Source organism: Mastacembelus armatus, chromosome 18 (genome assembly GCF_900324485.2).
Source record: "Mastacembelus armatus chromosome 18, fMasArm1.2, whole genome shotgun sequence".
NCBI classification, from domain to species: domain Eukaryota; kingdom Metazoa; phylum Chordata; class Actinopteri; order Synbranchiformes; family Mastacembelidae; genus Mastacembelus; species Mastacembelus armatus.
Genome location: NC_046650.1, coordinates 2,106,563 through 2,129,926, shown reverse-complemented (window position 1 = coordinate 2,129,926; position 23,364 = coordinate 2,106,563). Strand labels below are relative to the sequence as shown.

Below are 23,364 nucleotides of genomic sequence, written 5' to 3'. Positions count from 1 at the left end.
TTGTTTTATCGCCACCTGCTTCTTTCTTCTAACGGGGACGGCACATCCTTCCTCACCCCCGACACGTTTCACAAGACTCCACAATAACTCCGCAGTTTTATTTTGTCCCGACCAGTGTCACAAAGCAAAGTCAGGAAAATAATTAAGATTTTGCTTCGCTTCCACCAAATTGCGGCTCTCTAAAAACCAGTTTATAAGCCTTGTTCATCTTCCATCCAACTGCAGCGTGAGCTGTGTCGCTGTTAGCATGCAGTGTGTATCAGATAAAGGATTTGATGTTTAAAATGAAAGTCCCTCTTTAGTGCAATATATCAAAGCAGAGGCATCTTTTGTAGGATATTATTTACTATGTATGCAAAGCCACATGAAGACCCAGGTTTTTAAAGGGATTTTGCTCTCTGATATTGGACTTCAAAGAATTAAAGGAAAGAAAGATGAAACATGCAAGTTCCTCTTTCTCAACATGTTCTCCTATAAGCAAGAACAAAACTGCTATCCTATTAGTCTCCTTAACCTGCTTGTGTTTTAGAGTAGCTTGGTTTTGTTCATAGCTTCACCTTCTTTTGTGATGTGATTTTACTAAGAAGCCTCCTTGACTCACAGGGCCTTGTAGCCTCCCACCGATTCACAGCAACAAAGAGTAAAATGTAACAGAGAAGTAGATGTGAATTAAGGGGAACTACCTTGGCCTTGCCTTGTTGAGAAGAGTATTGCCCCTTTCAGGTTGCAGCAGTTTAAAGCAGCACTTGCTATGCTCTGCAGCTGTTTTCTGTACTTTGATAATTATGACCATCTGTTCATAATAATCCAGGTCTAGGCCATGTGTGATGAGGACTTCTCAAATCTCCATAAACACATCCAGACACCTGCCAATTGAGCAGCCCATCCCTAATGCATATGGAAGTGAGACATATATAATATACCTATTGTAATGTGACCTGATTAGGATGTATGTATCTAAGTAAAGGCAAGTAAAAGATAAAACCAAAGTGTCTTTAAAGGGACATGCTGTTGAGTATACAATGCAATGTGCAGTTAATTCGTCATGAGCATTAGTCAGCCTGTGAAGCTGCATGTCTACTGGGGAAAAGAAGGTTTAGCAGCTGGATTCATTTTGTCCTATTGGTACAAGAGTCAAAGCTGCATTGGTTCACAACCACTAATTCTAGTAAAATTTATTTAAAAAACACTAAAATTTGGAATGGATACATCAATCTTTGGCATAGTTTTTGCTAGTTGTGCTTGTGCTCTGCCCGTATGTGTGCGCACCCCTTTGATGCGTGTGTTTATATGCATCATCGCCTGTTGGCACCTGACCACACACCTACTTCTAGTGACCCAGGTACTGGAACAAACTCTTTCCCACAAGCAAAAACATGTCAGAGACCACAGTGTTTAACAAAGTGTGTCAGTGTTTCAGATTCTGGAAAAACAATACTTCTGTCAGCCGGACAGAGACAGCAGCAAAAAAAACAAAACAAAAAAAAAAAAACTGTCCTATATAGTCTATAGCTTTATTTAGAAATTCACTAAATGCACCAGAGGAAATAAAGACATGAAACCTAAAAAACATGGAGATTAAGTGTGACACAGATCTCATGCCCATGTCTAAGAGTCAGTGTGGAGTGATGTCAAAACAGAAGTCTGTCTGCTCAGTGACTGAGATGTTGATTGTTTTGGTGGATGGCTGATTATCTGACCACATAACAGAAAAACTAGAACAAGAAGGCACCACCACTATCCACATAACTGTATAAACATAGTTTAATTATGGAAAACTTCATTTCACTCTATTTGTCGACGCAACTGATATTTAAGTTTGTTGCCAACTATTTGATTAATCATTTTATTAACAATTGTATCCATTAGTTGTTTCAGCCTCGTTCCCTACACGCATGTGCAGGTGACACCAGAGGAAATGCTGCTTAGAGTACAGTTAGCCTTGAGAGCAGACCCTGCACCTGTTCAAAGTCAGTAATAAAGTCAGCTATAAGCTGTTTGATTACCAACGACATGCAGCTGTACAGTGCTGACAAACATGGAGGATTTAGACAAATGACACTGACTATGGAGCTGACGTCCTAAATAACAACTCTGTGGTATTTCAGTGAAAAAGTGCATCATAGAGATCTAAGAGACAACATAACACTTGCTATTTCTAAAAGGGGTTTGTAGAGAATCACATTTCTTACAGTAAGTTATTGAAGAAGTACTGTTTTGATGGTACCACGAAATCTAAGGTTTGGTGTTTTTCTTAGGAGTATGGAGGAATCCTATCATTTCAGTTGGCCTAGTGTTTTTCTCTACACTGAACAAGGCTGCTGCTGCTGACATCACTGTCATTCACGCTGACATCACTGTCATTCACACTGGCACATGGTGACTCATTTATTTTTCATTCCACTCTAATTCTAGGCTTGTGCTGTTATTTTGGCCCAGTTGTAGACATTTAGGCTGGAGTATATGTTTTAACAGGACCTAGGTATGGTCTCGCTAGATTAGATTTAAAGTGATTCATCCACATGTTAAGTGAATGAGGACACATACATGAGCAGGCTCTGATGCATTACCAGCACATTATAAGCACTTTCCAAGCACAATTATACACTTTTCTGACACGATAATGGTCAAATGTTAGTTAAGTAGGTAATTAATTAGGACAAATGGATTAATATTTTGTCATTATTTGCTCACTCTGCTCTGACTTTTGTTGCCACCAGACACAACAACATTAGTGGTTTGCTTCCCATCATTCTTTTTTATTCTTGGGAACTTGTTAAATCAACTTTTGCTCTGTTTTGTTTGAATAGTAGTGGGAAACTATTCTGTGCCTCTCTTTCTGAAGTTTAAAGAGAAGCTGTTTTTTAACTTTTTTCTGTACTGTAGCTGGATGCTTTGTTGAGTGTTGAGCTCAGCTGGTGTGCAGAGATGTAAAGCCAGGTCTTATTCACAATGACTAGCTGCCCTCACTAGCTGCTCCAGCTTTTGAATCTGTATGTGTGAACAGCCTGGTAGCAAAGGCTCAAAGTGTGTCAAAAACATTGACAAGCAGTCAGAACAATTCTGTTTGGAGTTATTAATGTCCTGTGTTATATCATAATTTGCTGTTGCCTTCATCTGTAGTTGTGCTTTGTGACAGTATATACTGTGAATTTAGGGTTATATTATTTTCATTGTTAATTATTATTTTGGTTAAAAAAATATCAGGAAATGGTGAAAAGTGGCTGTTATACTTCCCCATGTGACACCTTCACTCGTCCTATTTTGTATGACCAATGAACAATTTTTTCAGTTTACTGTTAAAATTGTTGTTGTGCACATTCAATCATTCATCATTTATCCCTCCTTATTACTATGTAGGGTCATGTGGATCTGCTGAACCCAGCTCTCTTTGGGGTGAAAGGCAGGGGTACACCCTGGACAGGTCACCAGTCCATCACAGGGCCACATAGAGACCAAAAACCTCACACACTCACGCTCACTCCTATGGGCAATTTAGAGTCACCAATCAACCTGACATACATGTTTTTAGACTGTGGGAGGAAACAGGAGTACCTGGAGAAAACCCACACAAGCACAGGGAGAACATTCAGACTTGACACAGAAAGGTACCTGACAGGTTATAAACCTGGGACCTTCTTGTTGTGAGGCAGCAATGCTAAACACTAAGCCACCGTGCTGCCCTGTTGTGCACATTTTAATTAATTGTTTCACTAATTGTTTCAGCTTTGAATTGTGTAAATGTGTTGTCTGTCTGAGACTTGACCAGACAGACTTGAGTTATGCTGATTGCTAAGTCATATCGGTATGTAGTTGGTTAGCTGGATTAACAAATAACAGACATTCCTGACACATACAGTAACATACAGACTGTGCTTGTTTGCTCATTTTTAAGATTGTAGTTTCAACTAGACATTTTCACAAGTAGTGATGAATCATTGTCCAGAGTGAGTTGCAGTGGGCGGGATGTTAATGAATCTGTGTTGCGTTACAGAAAGATCTGAATATGGTGGTTGAACTGGGATAGGAGTGTGCTATGGAGGCCCAGCAGTGTTTATGATAGCATCAGCCCCCCTCTCATCCCCACTGAATCAGCTTCCCTTAGGAAGGTCAAAGGTTCACAAAAACACACAAAGAAAGGAGACTTGGCCCACCGCCTCCAGTGTTTCCCAGTGTTTCCCGGTAGCTCAGAGCAATTGAAAGGAACAAAGCCCAGCCGTTGAATGTTGTGTGCATCTTGTGGACAGACCATCTATGTATTAGTGTGGAGTGACTACAGAAAACTCACCCTTTTAGCAAATGGTTTTATAATTAGGGTTCAATCTGTAAATGTTTTGAAGGGATATCTGTAAGTAAGAGAAAAGGCTGCTACTGTTCTGTATCTTGAAATGTTATTCTCACACCAAAAATGTATGGGAAGTGTGATTTTCTTTTTTATTTACTTTTGTTCAGTCCTCCAAAAAAAGACAATAGGCATGAATGTTGTGGGGTTTGCTTTGTAGCTCTTTGATAGAAATCTCTTTGATAAAGAAGACATTTTCTTTGATGTCTTTCCATCAAGCCTACAAAGAGGCAAAAGGCAGTGTGACTATACTGTTTGGAACAGGTATATATGCTTGTCTTGTTTAAAGCATTTCAGAAGCTAGAATTCTGCTAGCCTGGTATATAAAACCTAGTTATTATCAGATCCTTCATTTATTCGTTTCAGATTTTTCAGCTGTCAGAAATGCCTCACTGATCTCCATTAAAAGACTGAAACTACAGAGCATTGTGAGTAACTGAAGTGTACAGCATATCATAAATACATAAAAGAAAGCAGACAGCAATCTCAGGTAATTATATGCCAACCTGTAACAGTAAGTAATCCAAGTACAGTCACTTTGGGTTAAGGAGAATAAAAGAAGGATCACTTCCTTGTATTTCAGTGAGATTTTGAAGGGGCACCACACCTTGTTTTTATTACTAGATGACCAGGGCCTTTCTGTTTGGTGTCTGCATGTTCTCTCTGTGCTTGTGTGGGTTCTTTCCGGGTACCCCAGATTCCTCTCACAGTCCAAACATAGGTTACGTTGGTTAATAACTCAAAATTACCCAAAGGTGTCACTAGTTTGGCCTGTCCAGGGTGCATCCTGCCTCTCATCCAGTATTAAATGGTATTCTGATATTCTAACACTGAATAAGTGTGTTTTTTTTTGTGACCCTATACCGGATAAGAAGTATGAATGATGGATATTCACCATGCCAAAATCACTGAGGTGTACTGTTTTTACAAGGTTCAGTAGTGCAGCAGTCAGCATCATACTTTTCCCCAGATCCAACAACGTACTGTTGTTGAAGTTGGAAGTGACATAATATTTGATAGCTGTGAGTCGGATCATTTTCAGTCACCAATGGGCACTAAACCTGCCCTCACACAACAAGAGGGTCAGCTTTGAAATCAAAAAGACTGAACTGTAAACGAAAGCTGAGGACCACAAGTGCAGGGGAAAGATAAACGTAAAAGCAGCCTAAAAATCTGGCAGTACAAATCAGCTCTTTCAGTCAGTAAATAAAGGATAAATAATGATAATGTTGCAGGTTTTAGGTTTCTTGATTTCAAATTCTGGTTTTCATTTTTAGAATAATTTGCTGTAAATGAGTACTGTAGAAATGTAGAAAAATAAGATGCTCAATATTAAAGACTTCATAATAACCCAGATATTGCATTCTTGCTTCTCATTTTTATTTCTTAAGGATTGTTGAGGCCATTAAAAGCTTGTGCAAGTGGAATTTAAGGTTGTTCAGTAACAGAGCCAGTGGAAATTTATAAATTGACCTGTCATATGACCTCTGTGCATGTGAGAGACAAGAGCCTGTTGTTGAGAGGAGGGGAGTAGGACAGCCAGCACACATATTTCATACCACAACTGAAAAGGCCAGCAGTTGATTTAGAGAAATAATGAATGAGAGCAAGAGATGTGTGTGTGTGTGTGTGTCTGGCACGCCATATTAGTGTAAAGATTTGCAGTGAGGCCTAAGGATGGCCTTTGGTCAAATATCCTTTTTTTTCTTTTATCGGCATATTGTGTTGTTTTATACATTTAATTTAAGGAAGATTCTTTGTTTTCATTTAGTTGTAAAAACATTTAATTTCAGCAAATTTAAGTGAAATGCCAAAAGATGCCTGCTACTGTGCAGGGTTATTTAATATCATTTGGCTCTTTGGTCCTTGAGTTTGTGTTGTTGTATGTTGAGCAGCTTGAAGGCATAGGCCATAGCGTTTTGCTATTTTCATTGCCCGCCCTGTTTAAACAAAACTATTATCAAAAACCGTAAATTCATGATTATTTCTTCTTGTTTTTCTTTTCAAGCACAAATAAGTGGTCTGTTGTTAGTTGTCTGTGCAAGAACTCAAGCAGCTTAAAATGTGGCTCTGAAAAGCTTTGCAGTAGTCTCTCTTGTAAAGGGCATCAGCTGATCAACAGTTACACTTGAGTGAAATTGTGACCCAGCCTCATGGCAAAAAAATGCTGACCTACCCGTGCAAAGACACTGTTGCATAATACAACTTTGAAAACTTCATACAGACATGTAACAGACCTATCTGTACAGAACATCATTACCACTCTACCTGCATCAGATGGTGACAAACAACTAGCGTATTTCCTCCTTCCTCATTTTGTCTTATGTAAAAGGCTTTAGCTGTCTGATAGTGGTTGGACTTAACAAATTGGCCTAAGTACACCCTCACAGCTGACAGTTTGACTTCTCTCTTTTCCCATCAGCTTGACATTACATGTTGGGGTAGTCTGTAGTGTTCTTAAGTCCTAAGTCCCTGCTCACTAGTATTATATTATTGCTTAATCCTTTCCAAGCTTCAGATGATTGTTCATTGTTTCTTTTTTTTTTAAACTGATTTAACTATCAAATAGTGCTCTAGCCAGTTAAAGCAGTTTTTCTTGTTAGCTAGAAGAGGTCACTGACACAAATAAAAGTATGTTTGCCAGATAAACCAATGTCCCTAATCCCTCCTCCCTCCACCAGTGTTACCATACAAAAGTGTTACAATAAATACCCTACCCCCTTTAATAAAATGACCTGGATTTAAGAGTGATACTGGAAAACTCCAGCTAAGCTGCTAGGAAATATAAACTGCAATGTGACAGTGGCTGGTGGGGTTGAGCAAGCCCTGATTTCAGCTTTGTGAACCTGCAGGTAGAGCCCAACATATGGATCTTTCTTTCTCTGTCAGTTGTTTAAATCTGTTCTGCGTCATTAAATGAGACTGTGCATACAGTCTGTGCAGTGTTTGTGACTGTGTATTTACCCCCCCTCATGTTTTATTTCCTCTGTACTGCGGATGTGGGTTGCCTGTCTTCACTTCTGCTTTGTCTGTCGTCTTCTCTGAATCGTCACTGCTTTGCATTTCTGATTGCCCCACACTTTCTGTCAGCCAGCATGTTTCTTTCCAAACTCCATTTCAAATGACTTTTGTCTTAAATGTCACAGAAAATAAAAATCTAGAATCATCTGCTTCTATTAGCTGCACTTAACCACCTTGTCAAGTAAGATATGGAGTGTACATATCTTACATATGGAGCACATATTAAACACATAAGATGGAAAAACTGAAAGCCGTGTATTGAATGAACTGATAAATACTAGACATCTTAGTGCCAGCTAATGAATGTCATGGCTTGTTATAATAATAGAGAGAAACTCCCCTCAGTCACAAAGCAGCATGTGCATTTTCATGTATTGTTGCATTAACAGAAATAATAAGTCAGTTCCAATGAAGGGTAAGGATGCAGTATGTTCTTTTATCATGCTTGAATTTACAGTATTTGTACTTTAATGTGAATGCTTCTCTGTGTGTGTCTTTGTCTGAAACCTCCTGGTGTGTTTTTTCTCTCAAAGCACAGCAGCTGTTGGGGAGGGGGAATCCCTCCTGAGTCCCATGGGAAGTAACCAGAGAAAAGGCAAAGATGCAGACAGGCTCTAGAGCACTACCAGTCTGCCAACAAACATACTGTATACTGCACCATAGATAGACCTGGTCTGGAGCTTGGGAGTGTGGGTTAGAACTCCTCTACAGATGCCATAACTGTTGTTGTTCCTTAGGTCCAGAATCCAGTGGTGGATGTCAAGCAGCTAGATTTGGAGCATAAAGGTTTTCTCGTTATCATCTGGCTAAGGGCTCTATATTTGAGACAGCTAGACACAAAAAACATTGAGCATTGTCTTTTGTTAATGCTTTCTGAACTCTAAGTTTTTCATCCACTGGTGGGAACTATCATAAGGTGCATCATATCTGACTCTTGAAAATGAGAGAGAAGTTCGTCTCCAAAAAGCATGTGATTGTTTTTTTTAGTTTGTTTGTTTTGTTTTGATGACATGAAGTTTTAATGCAATGGCTTCCAACTGGTCTGACTTTAGAGGACACACACCATTACTTGTATTCATTTTTGTATGTTGACCTCACTACTGTATCTGAGACTAATTAACTGACATCCATAAAACTTCTACTGGAAACAAAGACATAGGACATCAGGGTTGTGCTACTGTTGTAGCTGCTGTGGGTCCATATTTGTTCTGCCACACAATGTAACACCATGAGTGTGTGTAAATAATCTTATGGTGTGCAGTGGACTGCCTGGTGAATACTGAAAACTAAGGTTCTGCTTGTCTTATGTAACCCAGCAGATCCATTACCCCCTCAGTGTTTGGTGTCCAGATGGTTGATTCACTGAGGAAGTCAGTACATGTTAGAGAAGGCAGGGGGCCTTGGAGAGGGGGTGGAAAATGGCAAGGTTTTTGTGTGGATATATTCTGTTTCTATAGAGTTATACTATAGTTATATTATGATTACTGTAACATTTTAATTAATAAAGTTTGCTCTTTGTGCTTTTAGAGACCATGATTATAAAGTGAAGGTAGATTTTTTTTTTTTTAACCTTTTAGAAGAATACCAAATATAGGAAGCCCAGAGATTTCAACGTAAGGAACGTAAAGATGACTTATATCACAGATTTATACATAGTAGTCAGCAGCAGTAGGGAATTTCACTTGCAGACAGAGGTCTTTTGAGGGAACTGTGATGACCAGAGATTAACCAATGGCAACAATGTTGTATAAGTGGGTCAAAACAGAATGAATGTATGTTCTTTATCCTGCACTATATTTGGAAGTTGTATAAATAGGCTCTGGCACTTGATTTAATCTTGTTGTAGTAGTAGTACTAATCATTGCTTCAGATAGAATTCTGCTATTGTAGATTGCAAAAATACTTGAAGGTAGATAGTGTGAATGTTGTTGCATAAACCTGATTTAAGTTCTGCCATTGTTACAGTGGTGCAGGAATAGACAAACTGATTTAGTGAGTGCTAAAGCTCTTATATGTTTGATTTGTACCTTTCCTAACAGGACCCTTTCTGGCACACTTGGAAGCTGTTCATCTGTCACATTTCTTGTGGTGTTCCCCAAGGTTCTATGCTTGGTCTATCCCAGGTGTATCAAACTCCAGTCCTTGAGGCCCACTGACCTGCTTGCTTTCCAACTATCCCTGCCCTTGCAGCTTCTGATTGGCTGAACACACCTGATCAACAGCAGGTAGGGCAGAGATAGTTGGAAAACAAGTAGAACGGTGGCCCTGGAGAACTGGAGTTTGATACATGTGAGCTATACTATACTGGTTTATATTTATAAGAAACTCCAAACAGTAGTTTTGATGACTGATGACCACCAATGTTGACACTTGACAAAAGTCTAGTATGAATAGTCAGTGATTAAATGCACATTGTTGTTACGGATGATACTTGTTTGAAAGTTATAAAAGGTGTTTAGTCTCATCTATAACCCAGAAATGAACTTTACCTTCATCAATGTTAACTAATTCTGTAATCTGAAAGTCTACTCCAATAACTGCTTCCAATTATCTAACCCTGCTCTTACCTCTACTTGATGCAATTAAATTTTTAATAGCTATAATGTCCGTGCATGCATGTGAGGGTGGATATGTCTGCTGACATCTGTTTCTCTTTAGAGGGACATCTGGAAGGCAGACTGGTACCTGAGATTTAATGTCTTATGTGTTCATCATTGGATGACTTTTAAACACGTCCTTATCTAATGCTACTTATCTTATAATATAACCTCACTGTAACCATTTTAAATGTACATGAAGTAAGTCATCTCAAAGTTTAATCTAATCCTAATCTCTAATCTAATGTCTTCCTGTTAGGTGGGACATACTTGAGTTACACATATACTTGGTCTATTTTCTTTTCTGTAGTGTGGCTGGTTTTGGCACTCTTGAAGAGTGTATCCTGTTGCCATGACGATTGGGCCACTTATACATCTACCATCTGCTTCATATGTTACGCACAGTTCAAGAAATTTCACAAGATATGAACCCTGCATTCAGTGCCTTTAGAAAATTGAAATGCCATAATAACTGGAAAAGGGTAATACGTTGCTTGTTGTCATTTTGCAGTTCAATTTAGAATTATTCCATTCTATTTAGCATAACATTACACTGCCTATGTGACTAGTTTTTCTTGTGATTTTCCTTTTCTGTTCATACAAGTTTTCCTTAGTGTGTACTTGTTGGGTGTTGACAGGACTTCTGAGTGTGATCGTAGTGTATTGCCCTTTTTGCATGAATTTACTAAGCTTTGCATATTATAGTTAACTAAAGTAAAATCTGCAGCCTGTAGGAGGGAACGAGAGGATAGTAGTTGGAAAGAAGGGTGGGTGAAAGATGGGGAGGGATACGAAAGAAATCAGTGTAGGTGGAAAGAGACAGATTGAGGGGAGGAAAAGTGAATCAGGCCTAGGTTGATTTAAACAATGCATCACCAAAGGGAGAGTACGTCCTATAATCTGTTGTAGACTGAAATCTTTCTGACAGTGTCTAATATATCATCTTTACTCATAACCATCCATTCTCAGCTGGTTTTTAGCCAGATAAAGGTAATGTTTCCCTTAATTGGTTGGAAAGGGCAGATCTTGCTTTGGAGGGATGTGCTGAATGTGAAAATAGAGTAGCTTCAGCAAAAGTCTGTCACCTAAAAAGAATCTTATTTACATGCTGTATCTTGTTATCCAGCTGAGTCATCTGGGTCTTGGTTAGTCACAGTAGTGAATGCAGACCTGACAAATCATGCAAGTTTTTTGAGATGCTGATTGCAGTCAATACACAAAGTAGATGTCAGTTTCATGCTAACCGTGTAATATTAAAAATGTGTGCATTGTACATCATACAACACATAAATTAAACAACCGTTATAGTATTGATTGTTTTTGTTTTGTTTTTTCACTTTGGACAGAGCCATGCTACCAGTTACCCTCTGCTTTCAGTTTTTACCATACACATACAGCCTTCAGCAAATCGAACAAATTTTTTGTGTAATATTTTGGTCGAATGGGCCTGTCCCTCTATTATTATAATTTTTTTTTTTCCTGTTGTTCATTCAGAGTGGTTCACCAAATCCATTATACAGTACATGCTAAATATATAAACTATATATAGTATGTAGTATGGAATTTAGCTTCAGACTTTTTTTTTCAAGGTCTTTGCTGTATTTTTGAGAATTTGTAGAGGATTTGCTCTATAGCTAACTGTTTGCTGGCTAACTGCAGCTGCCAAGCCTGTGCAAGGAAGGAGGGAGCGCTATTCAGGAAGTTCATGTGATCGAGTCATTTGTTTGTACACAGTGTCTTCAACAAAACTGATGGATGGAAAGAGGAATGGAGTAGGAGTGATCCTGAAGGAGGATTTTGCTAGGAATGTTCTGGAGGTGAAGAGAGTGTCAGATAGGGTGATGAGTCTGAAGCTGGAAGTTGAAGGTGTGATGTTGAATGTTGTCAGTGGTTATGCCCCACAGGTAGGATGTGAGTTAGAAGAGAAGGAGAAATTCTAGAGGGAGATGGATGAGATGATTCAGGGTATCCCTAGTGGTGAGAGAGTGGTGATTGGGGCAGACTTCAACAGACATGTTGGTGAGGGAAACAGAGGTGATGAGGAAGTGATGGGTAAGTTTGGTATGCAGGACAGGAATGCAGAAGAACAGATGGTGGTAGACTTCGCAAAAAGGATGGAAATGTCTGTAATGAACACATTTTTCCAGAAAAGGGAGGAGCATAGGGTGACATATAGGAGTGGAGGCAGGAGCACACAAGTTGACTACATCTTGTGCAGACGTTTCAACCTGAAAGAGATCAGTGATTGCAAAGTAGTGGCTGGGGAGAGTGTAGCCAGACAGCATAGGATGGTGGTGTGTAGGATGACTCTGGTGGTGAGGAAGATGAAGAGGACAAGGGCAGAGCAGAGGACCAAGTGGTGGAAGTTGAAAAAGGAAGAGTGTTGTGTGGCTTTCAGGGAGGAAACAGCTGAAACAGGCCAGGTCATGAGGATCTTCCAGATGACTGGACAGCTAAAGTGATCAGGGAGACAGGTAGGAGGGTACTTGGTGTGTCATCTGGAAAGAGGAAAGCATATAAGGAGACTTGGTGGTGGAATGAGGAAGTTCAGGAGTGTGTTAAGAGGAAAAGGTTAGCTAAGAAGAAGTGGGACACAGAGAGGACAAGACAGTGGTGAGACCAGCAATGTTGTCTGGTTTAGAGACAGTGGCACTGAGAAAAAGACAGGAGGCAGAGCTGGAGGTAGCAGAGCTGAAGATGTTGAGGTTCTCTCTGGGAGGGACGAGGATGGATAGGATCAGGAATGAGGACATCAGAGGGACAGCTCATGTTAGATGTTTTGGAGAAAAAGCCAGTGAAGCCAGATTGAGATTTGGACATGTTCAGAGGAGGGACAGTGAATACATTGGTAAAAGGCTGCTGAGGTTAGAGCTGCCAGGAAGGAGGCCTAGAGGAAGACCAAAGAGGAGGTTCTTGGATGTAGTGAAGGAGGACATGAGGATAATTAGTGTGGGTGAGGAGGATATAGAGGATACAGAGGATAGGGTTAAATGGAGGCGGATGATTCGCTGTGGCAACCCCTGAAGGGAGCAGCCCAAAGGAAAAGAAGAAGAAGAAGAAAAGAAGAAGTCTTCAACAAAACTGATGGAGGGTGGTTATTCTTATTCATTGCATTTCAGGCAGGCTTTTGCACATGTTCATATCATGATAACAATGAAAATACTTTTTTTTTTTTTGTCGGCACTTACTTGTAGTGCTAAAAGACAGGCTGGCCAGGTAAAGGAGGCTTATGGTGATCCTTGCTGATTTGGCATTATATGCTTGCATCTCAGTGTGATTATGTTTCTATTTTTGGGAAGTAGTATTTTATATTTGAAAAATGTTTTTTTATTTTTTTTATTTAAACCTTTTAATGTTGTCAGCCTCTTGGCTAAAACCTCCAAATGTCTAACCTTAATTTAAATGTTTACCTACAGTGTCCAGTGTCAGTCATAGCAACCAACTTAAACACTTTCTCAGCTATGAAACATCATGTAGTTGTCTCCTCAGGCATAGTCATGCAACAGTCTTACCACACATGCACTAATAGGGCTGTGGTGTTTAGACTTCTCTCAGTGCTGCTTCACTGCTCGATGTAACTAACGCTGTAACAGGAATCAGCAGCACCACATCCTGCCTTACAGCAGATATGTTGTCATTGGCAACATTGTGATATAAATCCAAACAATGCTAGATCATCAGTTAGTGGGCCGATTTTTTTTTTTTTTGGCATTTTAAATATGCCAGGGTAAGGTGTAGCTAGTAGGTATAATTCACTGATTTTAATTAAAGTGGATATGTTTTGTATGCAGGGGAACCATCATGATTTTTAATAACCTGCAAGAAATCTATTAAAATAAAGAACAAATCTCTAGATATTCAAACTAATTAACCATCTACTTAAATTATTCAGGCAGGTTTTCACACATTTCATTCTGAATCATAGGAGGAGCCATGAAGTCAGAAAACCTATTTAACATGCATAACTCAGAGATACACAAAATTTGAAAATGCTGGATGTAATCAAAAAAATGTTGAACAGATGTAACTGGCTTGGTAGAACTTAAGGTCCAACTGTAGTCCTCTCCCAGTTAGTTATTTCTGGGTTTGTGACAGGTCTTTCCCAGCAGCTCCTCTGCGTGTGTAGATTCAATTCAATAAAGAACTCCCCTGTTCGTTGAGTCAGACCTTTCAGGGGTTTTTCCTTGTAGTTCACCTCTTTTTTTCTTTTTTTTTTTTTTTTTGTTGTTTTCAATCTCTTTCTTGCTGCTTCTGAGCTCCTTTGTCCATGCTCCCCTGTTGGTATTATCTGCCTATTACTCACTCCACCGCTCCTTCTGTAGCCTTTTTTTTATTAACCTTACCTCCCTTCTTCAGAATGTGATATGAGCAGAGTTTCATTTTGTGAGCAGACAAACAGACCTCTATACACACAGAAAGACCACAGCCCCCCCTTCTCTTCCATTTCAGTGTCATGCTCAGGGATGAGTGGATTGGAAGACATTGTTGGAACATCAACAATGCCACACTGGTGTCAAATTTAGTAAAATTCATAGTAAAGAGAGAGTTTTAAAAGCTTACAAGTGTGAACATGTTTTTCAGATTAGTGGCCCTTTGGAGGAGTTGTCTTTTTTTCCCTCACTGTTTCTTCCTCACTTTACTTTGCCTTTAATGGAAAAATACAGACTGTTTATGCCATTAAGTCAGTCACAACCCTCAAGCAGGTAAGGCAGTCGGACACCTGATACTCTTTTTTTTAGAAGGTATTTCTAAGGTAGGTGTGACAAGAAACAGGGAAACAGAGTAAATTGACAAAATAACAGGAACATAATATGTTGCAGTTCAATGGCCATACATTATGCTACTAGGTTTACTTTTTACACTATATTTGAGATTGTTTTGAAGGAGTGGATAAACCTCTGGGTGTTGAAGAGGCAGCATTGTAAGTTGTTACTGGTATTGTGCTCACTTCATTTCATTGGTAGTGGTCAGTTCTGGGGACACGCAGAGGTCACAATACTACTTGAGCTTTCCATCGTACGTTGTCTGCAGGTTATATCATGAATATGGCATTGAAAAATCATGTAAAACAAGGTTAGAGCTGAAACTGAGCTTTAGTGAGAAATCAATCTACCAGTTGATTCAAATATAAACTTCCTACTTTCACACCTAATCACTGTGTGATGTGGGCTTTTGTTTTTTTTGTTTTTTTTTTTTGCTGGGTTGTCTGTTTTCAGAAAAGTAGGCTGACAGCAGCGTCAGTTTTTGGAAATGTTTTGGGTAGATGGTTTCAGCCACTGTCTGACAGTTTGATGTAGTTATGAATGTAGTTCATACTGTCTGCTGAGCATCATTGGCACAAAAACTCTTGAATTTCATTGAATTATATTATTATATTTTGAGGCTCTTGCTTTAGTGTGCACTGGAGAGCTGACCTTGTCCATTGGGCTCAGGCCAATGGCCATCGTAGTTTGGTGCTCTCATGTATCTTTGTTTTTTAATAATATGATAGTGATATGCACCACCACACCCAATTCTAAACCACACCTGGCTTATACCAGTGCAAAAAGAATTTGACTGTTTGCTGAAGGCCAATATCCATCCCATTAACTGCTCACTAAGCATGACATAAGCTCTGGAGATCTGTGGCTTCTTATGGCAACAGTACTGTTGTGACTTGAAAGGTATTAAGATTTCCAAACAGGTTAATGATTTAATTGACTTCAGTAGTGTATAGCAGTTTGTACAGGTGTTTTTGTTCTACTGATTTACATTGATGTATTAGACATTTCCCTTATTAAAATAGAAAACTAAGATGTCTGTTTGGAACCACCTAACATGTGCAATAATGCTAAATCATCGGTCTACGAGAATACTGTACAAATAATCCACCAACCTATTGAAGTGAAACTGTATTGTATTAGAATACTTGTTATAGAAATGTTTTGTGTAAGAATACACTTTGTTGTAAAATGGAGTGAGACTTTGGAGCAGCAGATTAAAGGCTTTTATAATGATGTCATTGTGAATAGGAGTGCCTTAGAGAGGCCCCAGGTTATGCAATACAATCTGGAATATGTTGCCTGTATTTGCTTTGTTTTTACAATGAATTTGCCATGCACTGATGAACTGATTGGGCTTTCTTGTGTTAGGAGACTAGGGTTTACAAGAGCCCTGCTTACAGTGTGTTATATGTTCCAGTGGCCAGTAGGTCAGTAGGGATGTAATTGTCTGAAGTAGATCCTGCTCCATCACAGCATGGCCTGTATTTAGACACAGTGTTCTACTGACAGGCCAATCATTCTCTGTCCGTTAATCCTTTGAAAATGGGTTTGTATTAGACTCTTAAGATCTTGCACTACAGTTCCAGATTGTATACATCTGTGTTTTTATAAAAGCATGGAAAGGTTTTAAAAACAATTTAGGATTTATAAGTGCTATAATTACTTTTGTTGTCTCAAAAAATACAAATTTAAATTCTGTTTATGATATTTATGTAAAGTTTTAATCCATATCACAGTGTCTTGATCAGCAGATAGTTTGCTAAGTTGTATGGAGATTGATTAGCAGACATGCAAGTTCAGTAGCACTTTTAGTCAGCCAACGTCATACATTGCACATCAGCAGAGTGCAGGGCATTGCTTTCGAAATGCTGTATGGATTAAAACCTTTAAAGCATGTTGCACTTCTGATCACATCTCAAGCACTGATGTCAGAGCAGGTGTTTTCAATTAGCTGTCAAAGAGGGTCCAAGTGTGAGTCCATCCAGACACACTGAAGCTTGCCTAGTTTGGTAGAGTCAGCACTAATAAACAGGCTTAACTGTAGCGTTCATCTGTCATCCAAGACTGGTACAGTATCAGAAACATCAACAAAAGAAAAGTACAATGCAGGACAACAACAGGTGAGGTCAAAGATGGTTCCTTCTCTAAAGCCCACAGATAGGACATTTCCATCATTAGTACACACTTGTGCATTTACGTCAGATTTACTGTTGACTATTATCAGCCAAGCACATTTGTACAGGCTTTCCATAAGCCTTTCACAATATCTGCATGATGACCATAACAGGGTTCAGTTCATGTCACCAGAGATCACCAGATAAGATAAGATAAGACAATAAAACACAACATGCTGATGATAACAACAACAATAATAATAATTGTTGTACATGAGAACAAAATAGTAAATAGTATCAGTCAGTATAAACATGAATACAGAGGCAAACAAAGACAGATTTAGTGACAGTTGATGGCAGCAGGACAAAGAACCTGCCGTAGCTCCTTCATACACCACATTTGGTTCTCATTCTCTTATTACCAAGCTCCTTCACTGAGTCTGCAGAACAGTTTAGAACAGCCCTTTCTACCAGTTTATGTCCAGTTTGAGCTGCTGTAATACCACTGAATAAAAAATGGCTTATTCCATCACAGAAGTTTGAAGTTAACAGCCATCCTGTTCTGTGCTCTCCAACTGTGGAGGATAGCTTACTCAGTGTTTTGAATGTGGGTCAGAATGAGTGCTTTTTCCTACCTCTTCATTCATTCAGCCAGAGTGGTGAGTGTAAATCTTTGTAAATTGACTTAAAAATGTACAGCTCTGAGTTATCTGCCAAATATCCTGCATCAAATATGGGGTCTTCATTTGTTCGTTTACATCAGCACTTGTCTTGTTTTCTAAACCAGTGGACAGGTGTAGCAGTGCCAGCTGTGAACTGTCTCTGCTGGATCTAGACAATCTGGGAACAAAATGCAGTGTCTGAATGTGGCCAGTGTGACTCTTGTCATCGTGACATGTTGTCCATCCTCCTTTTCATGGAGTTTTGCTGAGTTAAAAAGCTGAGTTTGCCCTGGTCCACTGAACATGTGCATTTCTGTGTCCTGCTGTCTGAACTATGGCAGGCCAGTGTGAGACTGGACATTTCACTGTCCGTTCCAAAGCACATGCTTTTCCCTTGAAAAAGGGATGTTTCTATTTGCTTTTCTACAACAGCCATCAGGATATTTACACAGAAATGCCTTGTGGGGAAAAAGAGCTGAGAATAGCAGCCACAGACTTTTTTTTTTTTTTTAGTTGTTAAAGTCTGTGCAAATTCTTATATTTTGTGCTGTAAAAATGGCCTAGATCTGTATTGACAGTTAAGATTTTCTTATTGAACTATTGAAATATTCTTAAAATACAAAATAAAGCTTGTAATGTAGTCACTGGAAGGTGTGCATGCCTTGCACAGCAAACACATAATGTTTTTGAAGAGGAAAAAGTGTAATTCTTTTCAAGTCAAACTACAGGTCCCACATATCTGGTTGTCTTTTGCCTCAGAACGCATGCACTCTCATGTTTGTTCTCATTTATCATGGGGACTTCATGTTGACTTATATTTACTTCCTGGAAACTTACCCCAACCTTAACCAGATCCGCTACTTGCCTAACCCTAACTTTAAACCAAGTAGTCACCATAGAATTCAAAGATTTCCACGGTCCCCATGAGGAAGGCCCAGTTCCCCAGTGTGAGTGTGTAAAAAAGCTTCTGTCCCCACAGTGTAAGTAATATCTGTCTCTCTCACACACACATACACACACAACTGTTTCCACCCCCACCTATTGTTCAGACAGCTCCCCTCCAGCTATGGGATGAGGAAGATGAGGAGAAATGAGGCTTAGTGCACTGTATCTGTGCACTCTCACATTTACTGAATAAATAAATCATACTGAACGCACACTGAACCACATTACTGTATTAAGGCCATGTGGAGTGGTTGTGATCATAAAACCCTTGCTCTAAAAATGTTGCATATTTTTCTTTAAGTAGTTAATTAGGGCTGTAACTAAGTTATTTCAATTATTACAAAATATACTGATTATTTTCTGTTTAACCAATTACTTTGAAATGTTAAATACTAAAGAAACTACCCATTATATCCTGAAACATATTTAAATTGCTTTTCAATCTCACTGTCTAAAACACAGAACTATTTAGTGCCATGCAAAGCAAAGGAAAGCAGTACATTCTTGCTACTGAGGACCGATGGATTAATTGGATTCTTGCTAGAAACGGTGACAGAATTATCAAAATTGTTACTGATTAAATTTTTATTAAATGACTGATCAGGTTATCAGTTGTTTCTTCTAGAATAAATTAAAAAGGTTAAGCACTCCTAAGGAAGCTAAGATGTTTTGTATCCTGTAATAGTGTAGATATAAAAAGAGACAAACAGAAATAAGGAAAATTTATAAATATGAAGGTAAATTTAAACTCCATTGGTACAAGTATCTAAACAATGAAACTGCATAATATTTATAATAACAGCAAATTATACTCAGTGAACAATGTTCTGTTTTTATTAGCTCATCTCACTGTATAGTAGCAAAAGTAATAGATATTTTTTCTTTCAGTTTAAAGGTTTCAAATAAATCCCAATAAAGCCCTTACAAGAGAGGAACCACCACCACCTCCTCCAACCCTGCTGCTGTACCAGCAATCAATAAACTGCCATTGGGCTGTCTGCCATCGACAGACTTCTGTCTCATTCTGCTGCCAGTGAAAGCTCAGTGCTAATGGTGCTCTTTGAAATCTCTGCAGCTCTATAAATCTATCAATGTTTTATTGTGTCTGTTGCATGCCCAAATTTCTTTTATCCCATTGACAGTTACATGAAGCATTTAAATACTACTGATATATCTGATTAGGGAAGAGGTTATGTTGATGACAGGTTCAGCAGTACTAAAATTAGGAAAACACTGCTTGGAAGGCCTATACATTAAACAAGATAGGAGTTTCAAAATATAGAGGCAGATATAAGGCTGCAGCTAACAATGATTAATCAGTTAGTTCATGGACAAAAGAATCTACCTATTTTGGTAAGGTTGAATCCTGAGTCTGTGCTTAGATTGGGAAGGCTGATTTTAATTTCTAATTGTAATTAGAATTGACTGGTAATTAACTGCATGTTTCAAGGTAGTTGGTAATGTCCTACATACTACCACACTGGAAACACAGTGGGAAGCAGCTATTTTTGAACATGCTCACCCAGTTTGGTCAAAAGTGGACGAGTGCTGGCCTTGCCAATGTTAGTTCCCTACTTGGGGCTGGTAGTTCATTTTAGGCTGGTGGTTTTGGAAAGCAGTGTGGCACAAGCATAATATCAAATCAAAGAATGAATTTGCATGCTTTCAATGGGGTTATTTTTTCAGCTTGGCGTTAGAGACTAGAAAATTATAAGGAAGCTTGTATTACTCACTGAGGGCAGTGGACTACTAAAAAATTCTGTGTTTTTAATCGTGTGAGTACCCAACTTTATGGGAATGCATTTATGAATCACGGGAGTCCTTTTACTCTAGCTGACTTTTTTACTCCATTCTTTTGTCTTTAGTTTGGTCTCAAGAGGTAAAATCATTTATTTATTATTACATATCTTAATGCAAACTCTTGTTTGTCAGATTATTTTCGTGGCATTATTCCACTTCTTGACAGTTGATAGTGACAAGTGGAGGAGGCAGCTGAAAGACGTGGAACGTTTTCTGACTTGGTTCAAAGAGGGGAAGTTGCCGTGACTGTATATGGTAGACTGCTTGATCAGCAGCGTGCTTCAGTTACATTTATTAAGGGTTTGTCATGTCATTTTTCAATAAATAAAATACGCAGTCCAAGCGCTCCAAGGGCAACTCAAGATTAAATACATCTTTAAACTTCAAATGCAGTTTTTTCAGTCATTCCTTTGTGTCTCACTTTCCTTTTTGTGATGGATAAGTCTAATGTTTGATGATTCTGTGTGTTTTCAGATCTGTCTAAGAACCGTCTATGTGAGCTGCCGGAGGAACTCTGTCAGTTCATCTCTCTGGAGACACTGAGCCTTTACCACAATGGGATGCGTTCACTGTCCTCCAGTCTGGCCAACCTCCAGGCCCTTACCTACCTCAACCTCAGGTAACTCAGCACCCTACGCATGCTACTGGACAGGCAGAGTATTAATAGTAAAGCAGTACACTTGGGCAAGTAATCAATCTTCATTTGAAGTGTTAGTGTAAAATAAAAAGGTTAGCCTAACCACTGTTTACACACTTAAAACAAAGCTCTCTCTTATGGTCTTGCCTCAAAAAATGTGTTTTTAATGGTGCATTTTACTTCAACTCATACAAGATAAATCTAAGGGGAATTCCTGTAATACTGCAAATTTAATTACTGTCCGATCTACATGGTGATGCATATTCAATCCCGGATTCCCAGCAGCTTTCAAACCTTGTCCTGCTTGAGTCTTAAAGCAAATGTTCATTTCTCCATTACAAAAGTATGAAAAATCCGATTAATCACCTCCTTAAACTGTGAGATTGTATGTTGTCTCTTTGTAAGTGCTTTCCTTTTTGAAATTACTGGTAGATGTTAAACATCTTATACTTTATTGATGGTATAGTTTCATAGATTATTTTTTTTGGTTTGGAAGATAGTTTTATGATTAATTTTTATTATCAATTTATTTTAAGGTGAATATTTTCTGAATGTTTTCCTATATCCCTTAGCAAAAATTGATTGTCTGTATCATTCTGGTACTTGGAAATGACTAATGGACTAATGTCAAATACAGTTACTATTTTCAATGGAAAATAGTAACTGCTGCTCAGAAAGTAGACAGATGATGTCAAACACTGTTGTGCATATTAATGATGTCATAATCCAAGTACTGCATTTGTATGTATGCAAAGTGTTGAAAAGACAAAATTAAATGAAACTCTTAATTTTATCATTGGCTGTTTTTTTTTTTTTTTTTTTTTTTTTTGCTATCATCAGATATATTTGCAATCAACGCATACCTCGAACTTTAACTAGTCTTACATATTTGGAAAGCCTGTAAAAATATCTGGTAAAAGTTCCAAATATTTTGAAAAAAAATTGAAACTTTAAGAAAAAGAAGGAAGAACTAGGTCATTTAGGCACATTTACAGCTTATTCATGCTTCTTTCTTGCTGCTAATTGGTGGACTGAATGTGCTGCTGCCCTCCCCCACACACTGAACAGAGTTTATCCAGAAGGTACATTCACTGAGAAATAATAACTTTCCACAAGGAAAAGCAGTTAAAGTTTTCCTAAAATGATTGCTAGACTAAATAAGACTTATACACTGTATAAGTCCCAGAAGGGGTTTTAAAAGTCACCAAATCTAGCAAGTAAATCACTAACCTTGCAACAGTGCCATACCTCTTGCAGGTCTGCATGTGTGCTTCTTACTACACTCTTCTATAATTTTATTGATGCTAAGAGACCAGAAAACCGGCAGAAAAAGTGTACACATCAAAGTGATTGCTGCATTGTATAACAAAAAATGTTTATTCTCCACTCCCCAAGAGAGCATCAGTGATTGCACCTTATCAGTCACCACTGCATTCTTGCAACAGGTCAAGGTGCCTATTTCCCTGGAATCATATCATTCTGTGTGTCTCCACAGTCGTAATCTTCTGTCCAGTTTACCCCCATCGGTGTTTCAGCTTCCCCTCCTGCGAGTGCTCGTCGTTAGCAACAACAAGTTGTCTTCACTGCCCGCCTACATATACTCCCTCACACACCTCCGACAGCTGGTACGATGCACACACACATCCCCACCCACTAGTGTCTTGCATCAGCATTATCTTTTGTGCTCAAAGTGTTTCTCAGTAACAGTGGGGAGTCAAATTCCACCAGTACTCTTTCAGTACAGATCTTCATGTCCTTATAGGTCATAGTCTGACTCTGTGTGCTACTCTGTCAGGATGTGAGCTGTAATGAGCTACAGTGCTTGCCTGCAGAGCTTGGTCAGCTAGAGTGTCTGAGAGACTTAAACCTGAGGAGGAACCAGCTCACAACATTGCCTGAAGGTACAGTACAAACAAACTTTACCACTGATCTCTCATTTCCTGTAGTGTCTCTCCCCCAAAATAAACCCACCTCAGGTCATTGTACAAAGCCAACACCAGAGACCTCACTGATGTTTTGTGCATATTAAATGATTCTGCCCAGTTCATCGGTTCCCATCAGCCAGTATCGGGGAATTTATAGCTACACGGTAGATGTTTATGCAGATATCTCACTAGTTCCTTTTTTTTTTTTGATAAGTTGCCAATAACATAAGGTTTCAAGAGACATAATGTCAACATTTCTTATAGCTAATCTAGGATTCACAATGGAACAATGTAATGCTCAGCTGGTTCTGAAGAAGAAGCTGGAAATATAGTGAGCAACTTGAGTATGTTAGACTGCAGTGTGAAAAAGAAATCTAGGACCTTTGTTACTGATTAAGAGAGAAACATGCTGCTGACACGTCACGCCTGTTTTTCAGTACACACTCGTGCCTCAGAAGACAGCTTCCAGTTTTGATCTTTGTCAGTTGCACTCTAGTTTCCTAGAAGCCTGTTTAATTCAATTTCAATTCAATTAAGTTTATTTGTATAGCTGGTGAC

General features: G+C 38.8%; 1 protein-coding gene across 2 annotated transcripts in view; it reads left to right on the top strand.

Moving 5' to 3' along the window:
- The window catches only part of lrch4 (leucine-rich repeats and calponin homology (CH) domain containing 4), a 46,648-nt gene that overhangs the window by 517 nt on the left and 22,767 nt on the right, over window positions 1-23,364 (top strand). For both annotated transcript variants that reach the window (XM_026317983.2, XM_026317974.2), the window contains exons 2-4: window positions 20,719-20,863; window positions 22,377-22,506; window positions 22,677-22,782. In XM_026317983.2, coding sequence (XP_026173768.1) covers window positions 20,719-20,863; window positions 22,377-22,506; window positions 22,677-22,782 — 381 coding nt within the window. The remainder of the gene's footprint in view (window positions 1-20,718; window positions 20,864-22,376; window positions 22,507-22,676; window positions 22,783-23,364) is intronic.